This window comes from Nannospalax galili, unplaced genomic scaffold, assembly GCF_000622305.1.
Source record: "Nannospalax galili isolate Female #2095 unplaced genomic scaffold, S.galili_v1.0 scaffold1402, whole genome shotgun sequence".
NCBI classification, from domain to species: Eukaryota; Metazoa; Chordata; class Mammalia; order Rodentia; family Spalacidae; genus Nannospalax; species Nannospalax galili.
In genome coordinates, this window is record NW_008348453.1 from 1,104,275 (window position 1) to 1,121,114 (window position 16,840).

The 16,840-nt window shown below is 47.7% G+C and overlaps 2 protein-coding genes across 15 annotated transcripts in view; one reads left to right on the plus strand and one right to left on the minus strand.

The window, feature by feature from the left end:
* The first annotated feature begins 2,963 nt into the window (after positions 1–2,963).
* On the plus strand, positions 2,964–12,631 carry Dmap1 (DNA methyltransferase 1 associated protein 1). 3 transcript variants are annotated; one of them, XM_008845405.1, is made up of 11 exons: positions 2,964–3,045; positions 3,275–3,384; positions 3,840–3,931; positions 4,194–4,389; positions 10,540–10,698; positions 10,810–10,977; positions 11,196–11,381; positions 11,502–11,573; positions 11,871–11,943; positions 12,069–12,364; positions 12,513–12,631. In XM_008845405.1, the coding sequence occupies exons 2-11, from the start codon at positions 3,280–3,282 to the stop codon at positions 12,570–12,572; spliced, it is 1,407 nt and encodes a 468-aa protein (XP_008843627.1). In that variant the 5' UTR covers positions 2,964–3,045; positions 3,275–3,279; the 3' UTR covers positions 12,573–12,631. The 3 variants fall into 3 exon arrangements, with proteins under 3 accessions (XP_008843627.1, XP_008843628.1, XP_029425357.1); XM_008845406.3 differs by having other exon boundaries at positions 2,982–3,021; XM_029569497.1 differs by having other exon boundaries at positions 3,012–3,064.
* Positions 12,632–12,992: 361 nt separating this feature from the next.
* The window catches only part of Eri3 (ERI1 exoribonuclease family member 3), a 136,325-nt gene continuing 132,477 nt past the window's right edge, over positions 12,993–16,840 (minus strand). For 11 of the 12 annotated variants that reach the window (XM_029569529.1, XM_029569528.1, XM_029569531.1 and 8 more), the window contains one exon: positions 12,993–13,541. In XM_029569529.1, coding sequence (XP_029425389.1) covers positions 13,459–13,541 — 83 coding nt within the window. In that variant the 3' untranslated portion in view covers positions 12,993–13,458. The remainder of the gene's footprint in view (positions 13,542–16,840) is intronic. The other variant, XM_008845409.3, reaches the window with a different exon arrangement.

The following is a 16,840-nucleotide window of genomic DNA, read 5'->3' on the forward strand; positions in this document are numbered from 1 at the left end:
AGGCCATCTTTTAAATTTTTAAATTTAAAAAAAAATATTTTTGAAGGGCGTGGAGGCCGAGGCAGGCGGATCTCTGTGAGTTCAAGGCCAGCCTGGTCTACATAGTGAGTTCCAGGACAGCTGGGGCTACAGGGAGACCCTGTCTCAAAAAGACCAAAAAAATATATTTTTTTAAATTTATGTGTATGTGTGTGTACTGCTTGTCTGTATTTGCACCATGTGTGTGCAGGTGCCCACAGAGGCCAGAAAAGGAAGCTGGATCTCCTGGAACTGGAGTTATAGGCAGTTGTGAGCCACCATGTGGGTGCTGGGAACCAAACCCAGGTCAGTCCTCTGAAAGAGCAGCAAACACTCTTAGACACTGAGCCATCTTTCCAGCCATGTTTTAAGATTCTTAAATTTTATTTTTTATTTTATGTGTATGAGCATATTGTGTGCATGTATGTAAGTGCACCAGGTGTGCAGTGCCCACAGAGGCCAAAAGAGGGGAATTGATCCCCTGGAACTGAAGTTACAGACAGTTATGAGCCACTGTGTGGGAACTGGGAACTGAACTTCAGTCCTCTGCAAGAGCAGCCAGTGATCTTAACCACTGAGCCATCTTTGAAGTCCTTCAATTTATTTTATGTCATACCAAGGATTGAACCAAGGACCTAGTGAACATTAGGCCAGCACACTGTCACAGAGCTATATCCCTAGCCTTCTTTCTACTGTTCTAAATTTTGAGACAGGGTCTCACTAAGTTGCATAGGCTAGTCTTCAACTTGTTCTGCTCCTCAGGCAAGCCTGGAACTTGTTATTCTCTTGCCTCAACCTCCCAAGTGGCTGGGATTACAGACCTGGGTCACATACACATAAATTAAAAATATTAAAAAATATTTTGTTTAGGGCTGGAGAGATGGCTCAGTGGTTAAGAACACTGGTTGTTCTTGCAGAAGATCCGGGTTTGAATCCCAGCACCCACATGGCAGCTAACAACTGTCTATAACTCCAGTCCCAGGGGATCCGACAGCCTCTTCTGATCTCTGTGGCCTGTGCTCAATCTGCTTTTTTAAAAATATATATTTTATTTATTATTTTTATTTTATGTGTATGAGTGTATTGCCTGCATGTATGAGTGTACCCGTGTCCTGCAATGCTGAGGAATCAGAAGAGGGTTTCAGATTCCCCTGGGACTGCAGTTAAGGATGGTTCATAGCTGCCATGTGGGTGCTGGGAATCGAGCCTGGGTCCTCTGCAAGAGCAGTCAGTGCTCTTAACTGCTGAGCCATCTCTCCAGCCCCAAATTTAAAACATCTTTTAAAAAATTCAAAAGATGTGTATCATCCCTGTGTATATAAGTTGGTGGTAGACATTTACCTAACATGTGAGGGGTTTTGTTTGTTTGTTTTTGGTTTTGGTTTTTTTGAGACAAGGTCTCTTTGTAACCCAAGCTGGCCTGGAACTTGTGGTAATCCTTCTGCCTCAGCCTCCTGAATGCTAAGATTACAGGTGTGAGCCACTACATCAGATATATGTCTCACTGCTGAACCATCCTACCAGTATTGGGTTAAATCCTCTTTAGATTTGATGGATTCTTTTATTACATGGCTGGATTTAATTTGTTCATATTTTATTTTTAAAATTTATTTTTAATTTTTTTTTGTTTCTGTGTATGAGTGTTCTGCTTGCAGTATGTGTACCATGTGCATGCAATGCCTACTGAAGCCAGAAGAGGGTAGAAGATCCCCTGGAACTGAAGTTACTGACAGTTGTTAGTCAATATGCGGGGGCTGGGAACTAAACCCAGGTCTTCTGCAAGAGCAGCCAGTTCTCTTAACTGCTGAACCATCTCTCCAGCCCCTCATTCACATTTCATTTAGGCTTTTTGCTCCATGGTTCATAATTGAGTCTCATATCTTTTCCCTCTTACTATTATTATTTGGTTTGGTTTCAAGATATACTAGTGAGAATGCGTTGTATGGCTTTCTATGGTGCCTCAGTTTCTTAAACAGTTAATGCAGATGAGAATCCTATATTCTTCAGAACCTTTCTTCTCTTTTTAAATCTCTCATATTGATATTGTGCTACTTTCCCAAGTTAAATTCGGAGAACTAGATTTCTGTTGTTCCATATCCTTACCAACATTTAGTATTGTCTGTATACTTGGCAGGGGCAGGAAATATCAACTACATCTATGGAAATCCAAGCAAATAAACTAATGTGTTAAGGAAATTGAAGTGATACTTAGACCAAAGTCAGGGCCTGACGTCATTTCTTAGTATTAGCAAACTAGGTATTCACAAACTAAATTCATATGTGTGAGGGGGTGTGAGTGTGTGCATTAATGGCTCGAAAAAGAGTAAAGATTCACAATTCTTAAGAGAGTGGTACAATTTTGGTCCCAAATTAGATAAAGAAGCTAAAAGCCTGGTGTGTTGGCACATGCCTGTAATCTCTGCACTTGGGAGGTCGAGGCAGGATTGCTGCGAGCATGAAGCCAGACTGGGTTACATACAAGTGAAAGACTGGAGAGAACTAGGAGGAGGGGAAGGAGGAGGATGCTATCTTGGCAGCTACCCCAGAAGCTCTTCCTTGAAAGCTTAGCACGACGCCTGGTACATAGTAGCACGTAATAATCAGGAATAATTACTATCATTAACCTAGTTAATTAAAAAAAATTAATGTCCCAGGCACATATTTTACATGGATTACCGATATTTTATTTAAGCAGGTACTACAATGTTCAATTGGTAACTAAGTTTTAAGAAAATAAGTCTGTCTGAGCTTTCTTTTCATTTTTCCGAGATGTACCGAGCGAGCAAGAAAGAAGGTAAACGCCAGAAACGCCGCACAACCAGGAACGGGCTAGAGCAGAATTGTGACAGGCTCAGCGCAGCCAGGAGCTTTCTTTCGCACTGGGTTGCCAACCGGCTCCTTTTCGTCCAAACATCTACCGGAAGTGTTTCTGTCGGTCGCGTTTTTAAAACGCACAGCCGGAAGTTTCTGTCCGTGGCTTTGCAGGGATAAGAAAACCTTGCGGTGGGTTGCTGCTGGGGTACCCAGGTGCGGATGCCGGGGAATGGTGAGGCAGGGAGGACAATGCGACCGAAAGGGACACCTGCATGGGAGGGACACAGGCGGAGAGTCCAGACCTGCCCTGGACCTCGCTGCTTGCGAGGGTCACCCCGCCCCAACTTGGAGCGGGAGTAACAGGGGCCCCGCCCCCTTGACCGGAGCGCAGCGTCTCCGCAGGCACTGACCCTTGACCTCTGGTACTCCTCTCATCCCTCAGGCGTTATGGCTACGGGCGCGGATGTTCGCGACATTCTAGAACTTGGGGGTCCAGAAGGGGATGCAGCCTCCGGGACCATCAGCAAGAAAGATATTATCAACCCCGACAAGGTAGCAGGGACACCTGAGGGTTTTGGGTGGGATGGTGTTGAAGAAATGGGCAGGGGTGACAACGGAAAAGATTTGGAGGAAGTGCTGGGGTGCTGTACTTCGTTACTTCGTGAAATGCATCAAGAAAATGATATACTGGGAGAAAGAGTATGCTCTTCTTAATGAGATGATGGAGGTGGGACACTGGGAGGTGGTTGGGACCAAGAGAGAGTGACATATGTAAGTTATTGGGAAGAGAAATCAAGACATTGTGACAGGGAGGTGAGGGAAGGATTTTCTACATTGACAGCTCAGGGCACCACCCAGATGAGGTGAAAGTAGGGATACTTCTGTGAGAGGGTTTCTGTGCCTTTAGTATGTCGTTTACCGGTGATGATTTGTTCAGGGATTGGGTAAATCATTTTCAGGTAAGGGTAGTCTAAGGCGGTGGTTCATCCCTCTGGTTTTCTTCCCAGAAAAAGTCCAAGAAGTCTTCTGAGACATTGACCTTCAAGAGGCCTGAGGGCATGCATCGGGAGGTCTATGCCTTGCTTTACTCTGACAAGAAGCAAGTATTGAAATCCCAGATCCCCATGTGCAGTGGCCCCTGGGACACCCTGCATGTCCCCACTTCCCAGTTGTTCTTGCAGTTCTTTTCCTACCCCTCATCCCCAGCTACGGCTCCTGCTTGCTTAGCAGGATGTAGGAGGATCTCAGTGTCTTGCCCCAGGACATGACTTCCTTGCTCAAGCATACATCAAGCTTCTTGGGTGCAAGGGCTCTCCACACACCCGATTCTAACTTTCCACCTCCCTAAACTCCACTGCCAGGGATGCACCCCCATTGCTACCCAGTGACACTGGTCAGGGCTACCGCACAGTGAAAGCTAAATTGGGGTCCAAGAAGGTTCGTCCTTGGAAGTGGATGCCTTTCACCAACCCAGCCCGCAAGGATGGAGCTATGTTTTTCCACTGGCGACGGGCAGCGGAGGAAGGCAAGGACTACCCTTTTGCCAGGTTCAATAAGGTGAGCTACCAGCATCTAGACACAAGCCAGTGTTGCCCACCCATCTAAGCCACTTGCATGAATTTTTAACTCTTTTAGGGTTGACTCCAGAGCATGCTCAAGCCCAACCATGGCTACCCACTGTTGTGTATCAAGTGGAGGAGATGTGAGACTCTGTGGGTCTTTTCTGTCCATGGGCTTCTGTCCTATCCTGAACATACTTTGGGTTTTAGTGGCTGCTATTGGCCTTTCAAATATTGCTGTTCCTCAGAGCTGTATCTTAGGTGCTTTTCTCTTCTGTTTATTTTCATTTTAGTTTTCTCATTTACCCTGTGGTTCATTTACTTTCTATAAGCTAGTGGCCCCCATCCTAGTAGCTCTAATTTACTAACATCACCTTCTGACTGTTCCACAGGTGTCTCACATTAGTGGTACCCTGGAACAGAACTCATAATCTTCTCTCTATTCCTACCCCTAAATTTGTTCCCTTTCTCAGTGAATGGCACCATTATGGACCCAATTGCCGATCTTACAAACTTGGACCTCATCTCTGACTTAGCTTTCTCCCTTAGTTGTCAACAACAGAAGACAGGGGAAGACAGATGGCAAATGTGTAAGGAGATAAAATATTGTATTCTTTCAGATAAGTGCCTTCAATAAAATGTAACTAGTATTTGAATGGATATAAAACAAAATAAGCCGGGCGTGGTGGCGCACACCTATAGTCCCAGCACTTGGGAGGCAGAGGTAGGTGGATCTCTGTGAGTTAAAGGCCAGCCTGGTCTACACAGTGAGTTCCAAGACAGCTGGGGCTACAGGGAGACCCTGTCTCAAAAAGACAAAAAACAAAACAAAACAAAAAAAAAACAAGATAAGGAGTGAATTTGTGTAGGTGTAGGAGAGACCTATGGCATCTATTTATTTTGTTTATCTATTTATTTATTATTTATTGTGTATGTCTGTCCATGTGAGACCTGTGTAAGTGTGTGCATGCATGCTACAGTGCACTTGTGGAGGTCAGAGGACAGCCTCTAGGAATTTGTTCTTTTCTTCAACCGTTTGTGTCCCAGGAATCAAACTCAGGTTGTCTGACTTGCTGTCAGGTGTCTTTACCTGCTGAGCCATTTCACCAGCCCTAAAACCTAAATTGAGGTTGGTCTTCTCTTTGAGAAGGTGGCATTTGAACTAGACCATATGATATGTCTAATCATTAAGTCCTGCTGATTCTGGGTCTATTATAAATCACATCCTGCCTGTATTCTTCATCTTCGATGTCAGCACCCTAAACCAAGTTGAGTTATTTTTTTTATCTAGATTATTGAGCCTCATCTAAAGCAGGACCTTTTCCAGTTTCACCTAGCCAGCCAGAGGCAGAGCTAGACTGGGCTAGAATTTCCTAGCCCATGATTAAGGCACTGTTGATGTGGCTTATATCGACAGTATAAACATAGAGCCTAAAACAGCCAGGAGCTCAAACCCAATCTATTCTCAGCCTAGAATATCTAGCTGTACCTGGACATCTTCCCATCAGACTGAGCTGCTCAGATGACCACAGCCAAGTGTGACTCCATCATCCCCACCCCCAGTACATGGTTTCCTCCACCCCCCACCATCATCCATAGGCCTCTCAGGCTCAGTGGAGGGAGAGGCTGGAGATACAAGATTGATAAGGCTCAGGGAAGAGGTGAGGTGTCTGTGGAAGCAGGAAGGAGGCTGGGTGAGACAAAATGATGTGAAGAAAAAGAATACTCTGTGTTTAGTTCTTGTTGCCTCTGCAGGTTGAGGCTAGGCATTGAGAACAAAAAATAAATCCGACACAATGTCTGTCTTTAAAAAGCTCCATGCTGTTGAGGGGTGGAAGAAGATGGAGACAGTTATAGTCTGTGGGGTATGTGCTATGTTGGAGGGGCCTGAAGGTTAGGGCAGTTTTCATGATGTTACCAGCTATATTAAATATTAAAGTTGCTGCAGTGATTTTTTTTCATGCACATAGAACAGAGATGGGGGGGGGGATAAGAAAATATGGTTCAGGTTTTTCTGTTGGGCCTAATGGCCTGAGTGCCATCCCTGGGACCCACATGGTGAAAAGAGAGAACAGACTCCCAAAAATTGTCCTCCAACATTCACATGCAACTTCCCTTCCACAAGAAATTAAAAAGAATTTAAAATTTTTTTTATTTTATGCGTATGAGTATATTGCTTGAATGTGTGTAAGCATACCATGTTGTGCAGTGCCCTCAGAAGTCAGAGGAGGGTGTTGGATTCCCCTGGCACTGGAGTTATGAACAGTTATTAGCCACTGTGTGGGTGCTGGGAATTGAACCTCTGCAAGAACAGCCCATGTTCTTAACCCCTGAGTCATGTCTCCAGCCCTTGAAAAAATTAAGAAGAATTTTAAAGGGTCATGTTAATTGGATGTTCTGATCATTTCCATGCTAATAATGCCTAAAGCTCTGTGGAGGATGAAGTGGGAGCTGTGGCTTGAGAGGCCAGCAGGGGCCAGGCCAGGTAGAACCTTGGTAACTAGGCTCAAGAATTTGGGCTTTGCTCTGGTGTCTTCCATTCTTTTTTGTTGGTGGTAATTTTTTTTTTTTTTTTTTTTTTTTTTTTACAGGGGCTTTTTTTTTTTTACAGGGTCTCCCTAGTCTCAGCCAGCCTGGAACTCACTTTGTAGACTAGGCTGGCCTCAATCCTACAGAGATCCACCTGCCTCTGCCTCCTGGGGGCTGACCCCTTCCATTCTTGCTCAGGTCCATAAGGAATCAGTCATGGTGGCCTCCTCTTTGGCTGAGCCCCATTCAGCCTGTCTGTGCTCTCTGCTGCCTTCCACTAGTGCTGCTTTTGTGTGGGCCTTAGGGCGTCTTGCCTGCATCCCTGGTAAAGTTGGTTAGTTGGTCTCTTGGACCAACTTTGTTTCACCCCTGTATCTTCTCTGTTACTAGGATGGTCTTAGAAGAAATATGACCTCTTAATCTCTTTTCTTTCTTTTTTTTTTTTTTTTTTTTTTTTTTTTTTGGTCTTTTTGAGACAGGGTCTCCCTGTAGCTCCAGCTTGCCTAGAACTCTGCTATGTAGACCAGGCTAGCCTTGAACTCTCTGATCCACCTGCCTCTGACACCCAAGTGTTGAGATTAACGGCAGCCACCATCACACCTGTAACCTCTTAATATCTTTAAAATCAGCCTTATTGGCTTGTTTCACACCCTCAGCATGAATTCCAGACAGGTGCACAGGCCTGCAGCAGCTAGTTCTGCTGCCTCGTCAGACTCATCAGGCTCTCCTTGCCTCAGTCTTTCTGGCTGCCAGGCCCACACGTTAGGCTGCTTCTGTTTTTTTTTTGTTGTTGTTGTTTTGACATGTTGTGCTCATCCTGTCCCCTCTGCTCTCCCTTACTAGTTCACTACTTAACCATAAGACAACCTGGTGTGGTGTGCACATTTGTAATCCCAGTACTTGGGGAGTTGGAGGCAGGAAGATCAGGGAGTTTAAGGTCATCCTCAGCTGCATACTGAGTTTGGGGCCAGCCTGGGATACATAAGACCCTATAATAAAAACAGGGTTGGAGAGATGGCTCAGTGGTTAAGAGTGCCTGCTGCTCTTCCAGAGGACCTAAATTTAGTGGTTCCCAGCATCCATTTCAGTGGCTTATAACTGCCCTCTTCTGGTCTTCTCAGGCACTTACTTGCACACATATCACCTCTACACACAGTCACACACATACACCTATAAATCTTAAAAACAACAGCAGCAAAACAAAAAACTAGACGTAATTTACCAAATTTAGAATTGTTCTGATCAACTCTTGTCTCCAGTCTGTGTCTGGTTACTTGTTACACCCTATGTACATTTTTATCATCAAACTTACCACATAGAACTAAAATGGTTCTTTTCTTCAGTTGAACTGTCAGCTCCGAGTTGTCGCTGTATCTGCAACTTAAGTGTAGCAATCTCATATAAACTGGTGGAAGATACTTTTATAATTTCAGCCTAGCAGAGACTGGTAAAGATACTACAATTATAAAAAAAGACAACAGAAATGATAAGTATTTGTTGAATGAATGAATGGATGGATGGATTGTCTTCTTGAGTTGACTCGAGAGCAAGATTGGCCCAAGGTTTGGAGCATTTTTTAATTAACTGACTAGAAGGGATATGCATCCAAGCCTGGGAAACCAGAGAAATGTCCCAAGGTGATGAAGCCTGAGAGGTCAAAAGGATGAGAATGTTATGTTAATAGAAGGAATATAGAAGTGAGAATAAAGGCTTGGGGAGGATCCTGGTGTGTTCCAGAACTGCTAGTCATTTATGCTGGAGCTTAGGGTCCAAGAGGGCTCACTGCTGCTACAGGAGGCCAGGCTGCATGTTTGCTAATGCACAGTGGCTATTCATTGATACCTGTGGTGTGCTGAAGCCCTAACAGGAAATGAACTGGACAACCCTTGCTCTTGAGTTTGTGAATTATCTAAAAGGCAGTTCATCTTGGAGGTGGGAGGTTCTGAGGTGGTCAGTGGAGACATAGGACATGTCATCTGGAATAGTGCATCTCAGTCTCATATAAACTGGTGAAAGATATTTTTCTAATTGCAGCCTAGCAGAGACTGGTAAAGATACTACAATTATAAGAAAAGACAACACAAATCCACATTCATACTGTTCCCTGGCACATGGTTGCCATGTAAGTTTTCAGTGCCTCCTCTCAATTTCTATTCTTTAAAAAATTTTTTTAAAAAATTTATATTTTGTGTATGAGTGTTTTGCCTACATGTATGTAAGTGCATGTGTGTACCATGCCCTTGGAGGCCAGAAGAGGGCATTTCATCCCCTGGAGTTGGGAATTACAGGTGGTTTTTAACTGCCATGTGGGTGCTGGGAACTGAACACAGATGGTGCTCTTAACCACTGAGGCATCTCTCCAGCTCTTCAATTTCAATTCTAGTCACAGGCCAGTGCTGACAGTCGGTAATCAGCACCAGTCTCCACGCTGCCCTTTAAATAGCAGGAGGCAGAGAGGTCACATCTTGGTTGCTGATGGAGAATGGATTGGAGAAGGTTTAAATGGAAGCCTGAGTGGATTTGTTTCTCTAATCTATGCCAGTGATGCTGCTGTGCTGCTCAGACCTGAGTTGTGGCTATGGAGATAGGGATTCTAGAGGTAAAACCATAGATTTAGTGAAAAGTAGAAATTAAGATACTTCCCAAAGCCAAGCTTGGTGACACATGCCTATAATCTCAGCACTTGGGAGGATGAGGCAGGAGGATTCCTATGAGTTTGAGACCAGTCTGGCTCCCACAGCAAGTAGCAAGACCCTGTGCCAAAAACAACAATCCAAATCAAACCAAACAAACCCAGACCAATATACACATATACACAAAACCAAACCAACAAGTAATGCCTCCCAGGTTTCTGTATTAGCTCTTGGTGACATTGACTGATATCTGGCCTGAAGATGTTTGGGAAAGAGGAATGAATTCAGAATTGAGCATATTATAGTTAGAGGCGTGTGAGACTTCCAGTAGGACATGTCCAAGAGGCAGTTGGAAAGAGAGCCTACTGTGATTTTGAACTTGTGAATTCACAAGGTTCTAGTCCAGCATTGACTCCTTTTATCTCTGATCTACAGACCCAGCTAGCAATGGTGCTGTTTGTCTCTGGGGGAGACCTGGGGTGGGGTGGGTAGTGGAATGTAGGCTAGAAGAGGAGAAGAGGCTATTGGCAATAGAATTACCTGGAGACCACAACCTTGGAGGCTCTGGGGAGTCAGCAAGCCCCACGGTCACCACTGGGTGGCAGCAGTGCTTCAGACAAGAGTTGCTTGAACTAGAGACTCTGGACCTTTCTCTGTCTGATGGGTTTGTAGCCATCTGTCTGGCTCCAGAATTGACCTTGGATTCCACAGAAGTGCTTACAAGTGGAGTAGCGGCATGTGGTATATTTCTGAAGGTGGGAAGTTGCTGCTGAAGTGAATTGGGCAGGTCACTGTCCCCGAGCCTGCTAGGGCTTCTCTTCAAGCATATTGGGTCTTCCCTCCCTTCCTTCTGTAGGGGTACGGACAGAGGTTCGTGTTTGTCCAATCCAGGGGTTGGTAATAAACAGAAAGGCTGGGGTCACGGGGCCAGAGTTTGTTTGGACATGGGACATGGGAATGCCACCACTGATCTTTCTGTTCAGTAGACGGTGCAGGTGCCTGTGTATTCAGAGCAGGAGTACCAGCTCTATCTTCATGACGATGCTTGGACTAAGGCAGAAACTGACCACCTCTTTGACCTCAGCCGCCGATTTGACCTGCGCTTTGTAGTTATACATGACCGATATGACCACCAGCAGTTCAAGGTGAGCTGGCATATGCATGAGTGCTTGACCCCTGCATCTCGTAGACACTATTTCCATGCCATCTCTTCCTCGTGCTCCTGAGTGTTCATCCCCACCTGTCTTGATCCTCAGAAGCGTTCTGTGGAGGACCTGAAGGAGCGGTACTACCACATCTGTGCCAAGCTTGCCAACGTGCGGGCTGTGCCAGGCACAGACCTCAAAATACCAGTATTTGATGCTGGACATGAGCGACGGCGGAAGGAACAGCTGGAGCGGCTCTACAATCGGACCCCAGAGCAGGTCATAACCCTTCACCACGCCCAGCACCTTTGCCTCCCTACCTCCATGGCCTCCCCAGGCCCTCCCATTTCCAGCTTGTTCCCATGTCTCCTCAGCCCTCTTTCCCTTCCTCCTGGTCTCTTTACCTCTGGTTTCCTCATAGACAGTCCCATACCTCCGCCTCCGAGGATGCCTTCCCTCCATGCTGCCCTCATCGTCTCAGCATTTCTTGCTTTCAGGTGGCAGAGGAGGAGTACCTGTTACAGGAGCTGCGCAAGATCGAGGCCCGGAAAAAGGAGCGGGAGAAACGCAGCCAAGACTTGCAAAAGCTGATTACAGCCGCAGACACCACTGCTGAGCAGAGACGCACAGAACGCAAGGCCCCCAAGAAGAAGCTACCCCAGAAGAAGGAAGCTGAGAAGCCGGTGTGGAAACTACCCCAACAAGCTCAGGGTTGAAGGGGCACCTGGTACACGGCCCTGAGCTGGTGGGTCCCTGGGCCACTCCCTGTGACACCTCAGACCCTATAAATCCTTCTTCCACAGGCTGTTCCTGAGACTGCAGGCATCAAGTTTCCAGACTTTAAGTCAGCAGGTGTCACGCTGCGGAGCCAACGGGTAAGTTACCTCATTGTGAACTATCTTACTGTATTTGGGCCCTGGGCTCCAGATGGCTCAAGTGCTGAAGCAGGTGAGGCTAGAGCAGTTGGAGTGGCTGTGGAGAGGTGGCCTTGCCAGAATCTCCATGACAGCCAGGCTGAGGCCATTGCCTTCACTATACTCCATTTGCCAGTCAGATCCTCTTCTTGCCATCGTCAAGTGTTATCCATGTACCCCACCCCACTGCCTTTAAACTCCTTTCATCCTAAGCCTCGTCCTAAGGGGGAGAGGACTTAACTGCCTGGGCCATTGCAGATGAAGCTGCCAAGCTCTGTGGGTCAGAAGAAGATCAAGGCGCTGGAGCAGATGCTGCTGGAGCTTGGTGTGGGTGAGTCGCTCTGAGTGCCCCCAAGATATCCCTCTCCCCCAGGGGCTGTGGATAAAGGCTGCACAAAGGGAGGGTAGTTCATGTTTCAGGCCTCCAATCACAGCCTGGCTCTGTCCTGCCTGCAGAGCTGAGCCCCACCCCCACAGAAGAGCTGGTGCACATGTTCAATGAGCTAAGGAGTGACCTAGTGTTGCTGTATGAGCTCAAGCAGGCCTGTGCCAACTGTGAATATGAGCTACAGATGCTGCGGCACCGGCACGAAGCCCTCGCCCGGGCAGGCGTGCTGGGGGGCCCTGCCACACCGGCAGCAGGACCAGCCCCAGCCTCTGCTGAGTCAGCAGTATCTGAGTCTGGACTTGGCCCTGACCCTACCAAGGACACCTTCATCGATGTAGTGGGAGCACCCCTCACCCCCAATTCGGTAAGAGCCTGGACAAGCTAGGGGAGCATGTGTGTGTATAGGCTCTACTCCTTCCAGAGCCTGCAAGGGAATAGTTACCACTATGATGTTCTGTGCCTGAGTGGGGTTTCAGGGGCCACTGACCTCAACACCTTCTGTGTCTCTTCAGCGGAAGCGACGGGAATCAGCCTCCAGCTCATCTTCTGTGAAGAAAGCCAAGAAACCGTGAGGGGCCACCAGGGTGTGGTGGTGGTGTGGTGTAAATAGAGATGTTAAGTTGGACTGGGCTACTTCTACTTCATTTCCTTGCTTCTCGTATCCCTGGCTGGGAGGGTGGGTTGATACATCACTACATCCAGTCCCCAGTGGCTTGCCCACCACACTTACACTCAGGTCCTTAGCAGCCTTTCTGTTGCCAAGACCTCTCACCCTGAACACCCTTGGTTTTATACTTAAGATGGTTTTGCACACAGCAGTGGCCTCAAATACCAGTAGCTTTAGCAGAGTCTTGTGCTCAGATAGTCCTCACACCCCAGTCCATTGCATCTTCAAATGAGGGTTTCGCAGGATTGCTAGCCACATGCAGTCTTATATGGAGATGTTTCACATTCTGACAGCATTAGCACAGCAACAGCCTTACACACAAAGATGGCTCTGCACACACTGGGGCCTTATATCCCCAATTTTATTCAGTGGCACGTTCACAGCGGGGATTGGGGTAGACACAAGGTGGGGCCTGATCTGTCTTGGAGCCCTGGGGGCACCACACACCATGCACTATGGATGGGAGGGGGCACAGGGGGGGCTTAGTTGCCCCAGTAAGCCTGTGTACCAGGGAGAAGGCAGTGAGTACCTGGGATCCCCTAGCCCAGGCTCACAACAGCAGGGGTTAATAGAGGGCTGAGACTGAGGGGTGGGGGCGGGGTACAAAGTGTCTGCTCCAGAGGGACCAAGTGGCCAAGCCCTCAGCCCAGGGTACAAGCCCACAGGGCAGCTGGGGGACACTCTGGGCTCAGGGCTGTGCCACTCTCCATTTTCCCCTCTGGTGAGGGAGAGGGTGATTCTGGGCTGGGCCAAGCAGCTACCCTGTCCTGCCCCATCCCGTCCTCAACCAATCAGAATGGCTTTGATGTTTGCTTGAAGATGAAGCCTCGGTATGCCAGTGTCTTCATGATGTTGGCAATGTTCTTGCAGTCATCTGGAGAGAGGAGAAGACATTTAGATGGGTGCCAGGTCCTCACCTCCATACCCACAGGTGGGGGCGGGAAGCAGGGTCAGATGCAGTGGCCATAAGCCTGAGGAGCAGTCCCCGTTGGCAGCATCTCCAGCTTTGAGTTGGGCTGGATGATACTGGGCCAGCAGGAAACCTGGTTTTGATGCTTCTCAGTGCCATAATTCATGCTGGAAATTGGCCTGCGTGTCCCGTCCCAGCCCCAGCGGTGATGTATGGGCGCCGTCGGAGTAAGAAAAAGGCAGAGTAAATGTGTAATTTCTCCCTTGACGGCCCCCGGTTGCTGGGCGATCCTTCTTGTTGCTGCCGCATGGGGACGGCCTGTCCGCCACACTCTGTCTTCCCGCCACCCGCCTTGATGTCTCCATTTCATTACTGTGTGGCCATTCATCACGCCTATGGCCAGGGTGACTTTGTCGGTACTTGCATGTGTGGAGAACTGTGGCCCAGGCCATAATCAACTGGTGACAAGGCACAAGACTTGACACTGCTGTGCCAGAACCCTGGGAACCTATTCCTGTGTAGCTCCAGACAGAGTGGAGAAGGCCCAGGACTGTATGCTCCCAGCCCTTCCAGACATTTCTACTAGTTAGCCCACTGCCTCTGTCCCAGTAGGCTCAAAGCTGAGTGCTGGCCACCTTTGGGACCTTGTCTCTGCTCAAATAGCAGGTTAAATATACCTAAGTATGTCAGAACCTATTAGTTTCTCTGATAGTGGTCTCTGAAAAACTATCTTGGTAGCCTGGGACTTACTCTACCACTGCCAGCAGCAAGGGCGCAGCTACCCAGAGTTTGTCCCACTGGAGTAAGCCTAGCACAGAAACTGTCCATCTACCTGGGTTTTTGCTCAGCTGCCCAGAGCAGTCACCAACTCCCTGTCTCCTTAACTGCCTCTTTCCATCCCTTTCCCACCTCCCTTCCATGCTCCTGGGCCATGAGCAGGGCGTCAGCTGTACCTGTCCTCATGGGATCGATGCTGTGATTGCAGAAGTATTGTTCACTAATGTCATAATCAAGTGAGGGGTGGGGTGAGGTCACGGCAGGGTCAGGAAGCTTCTGAATATGTTCCCTTCCATTGAGCCCCTACGACTGCCCTTGCCAGGATCGTGACCTAGCAACCTCCACCCCCAAGAGCCAGGAAAGGGCTAGGGGAGTAGTCTGGTTAGCCAAAGGTTTATGAAGACAAATTAGATGGGGTTCTGCCTTATAGAGTTTAATGTACATGTACCTGTGGTGGACACGGGTGTGGAGAGGTGACACTGTGTTCCCTTAGGGACTCAGGAAGCCATAAGGGCTGGTCCACTCTGAGGCAGAATGGTGGGAAGACAGATGGGTGGGTAGTGATGGCCATGACAACTCCAGACGTGACCCATCCCCAAGGTTTATGGGCTGAACATGCGCCCTGTTCATCTGAGGCCCTGTCATTTGTCTCCCTTAGCAAGTATGCCTATTCTGTGGGGGTAGGAATGTGACAGGAGGAGCTAGACAGTTGACAAGGGTATAGGACATGAGAAAGCCTGAGGGTGGGGGGGTTTATGGAACCACGGGCTATGGTGGCATTGTTGTGAGGGCTGGAATAGGGGGACATTTCCCAAATAAGCCTGGCCCTGTCAGGGCACCTTAAATCCTTCCTGTCTCCTGTACTCTGGGGACCCTGGCTGCTGTGCATATTAAGAATAAGTCCCCTCGTTATCTGCAATTACCCAGCGGCCACACACCTCATTTCTTCCAGCAGGAAAGAAAATTAGTTTTCTATTGACTTCATCTGGCTCCTCCCTCATTGCCGGACAAATCGCTCAATCTGCCTCCCCTGACCCAAGTGAATGTCCCAGCTTAGACCCCCAGGCCACCAGCTATCAGTAAGCAGGCACTGACCTACCTGTGCTTCTGGAAGGCACTCACATACCTCTGGCTGTTCTTGAAGGGCCACCCTCCCCAACCAGGACCTCTTTCCTCAAGCTCCAAATCACAAACTCAGTGCCTCTCAGACATCTCTCTCCAGAGAAACAGGCTCAAAACACCCCTGATAATGAACACGTTTTCTTCCCAAGCTTCATCTTCCTCCTCCATTCTGTACAACAGTGAATGGAACCATAATCCACTCAAACCACCCAGAGCCTGTGGGGCTCAACACTGTACTCTCGATCCCCAAATCTAATCAGGTGTGAACCTCTACAGATTTGGTCTCTACACTGTAATCAAATGCTTCCTTTCTCCAACAGCCAGCCACTCGTGAGTCCACGCCCTGTAATTTTGCTTAGATTATGAGTCTGTCCTGTTCCTCTAATCCATCCTCGGGTAGGCAACATGATCTTTCTTCCACACAAATCTTATCATGTCCTTCCTTCCCTTTTAGAATTCCTTCAGTGCTCTCCCTGCTGCCTTCTGTTTAAAAGTCTACACTTCCAAAAACAAAAAGCTGGGCGTGGTGACGCACGCCTTTAGTCCCAATACTTGGGAGGCAGAGGTAGGTGAATCTCTGAGTTCAGGGCCAGCCTGGTCTACATAGTGAGTTCTAGGCCAGGTGGGGCTACAAAAGACAAAAAACAAAACATGTATGTTTTTACATTAAAAAAAAAATTCTGTGTGGGGCTCAAAAGACAGCTGTGAGAATCAGTTCTTTTTCTATCATATAGGTCATCCTGGGATTGAACTTGGGTCATTAGACTTGGTGGCAAGTGCTGTTACCTGTTAAAGCCATCTTGGTCACTCTATACTGTGTTTAAAAATTTTTTATTTTTTAAAAAATATTTTTAGTGTGTGAGTGTATTGCCTGCATGTATGTAAGTTCACCTGTGTTGTGCAATGCCTGCGGAGGTCAGAAGAGGGCATAAGATTCCCCTGGAATTGGAGTTAGCCGTCATGTGGGTGCTGGGAATTGACCCTGGGTCCTCTGCAAGAGCAGTCAGTGCTCTTAACCACTGAGCCATCTCTCCAGCCCCAGATGTTTCTTTTTAAATGGTACTGGGGCCGTATACATGCTAGGTAAGCACTCTACCACTGTGCTATCCCTGGTCCCCCAACTCAGTTTTTGGAGGCAGTGGCCTCAAACTCACTATGTAGTGGAGGATAATTCTTGACCTAGAACTTCTGCCTCTACCTCCCAAGTGCTAGGGTTATAGGTATGTGTACCAGGCCCAGCTCTCAGCCTTCTTTTTTGTTAAGTTAAAAACTTTTTTATGGGGCTGGAAAGATGCCTCAGTGGTTAGGAACACTGGTTGTTCTTGCAGAAGACCCAGGTTCGAATCCCAGCACCCATATGGCAG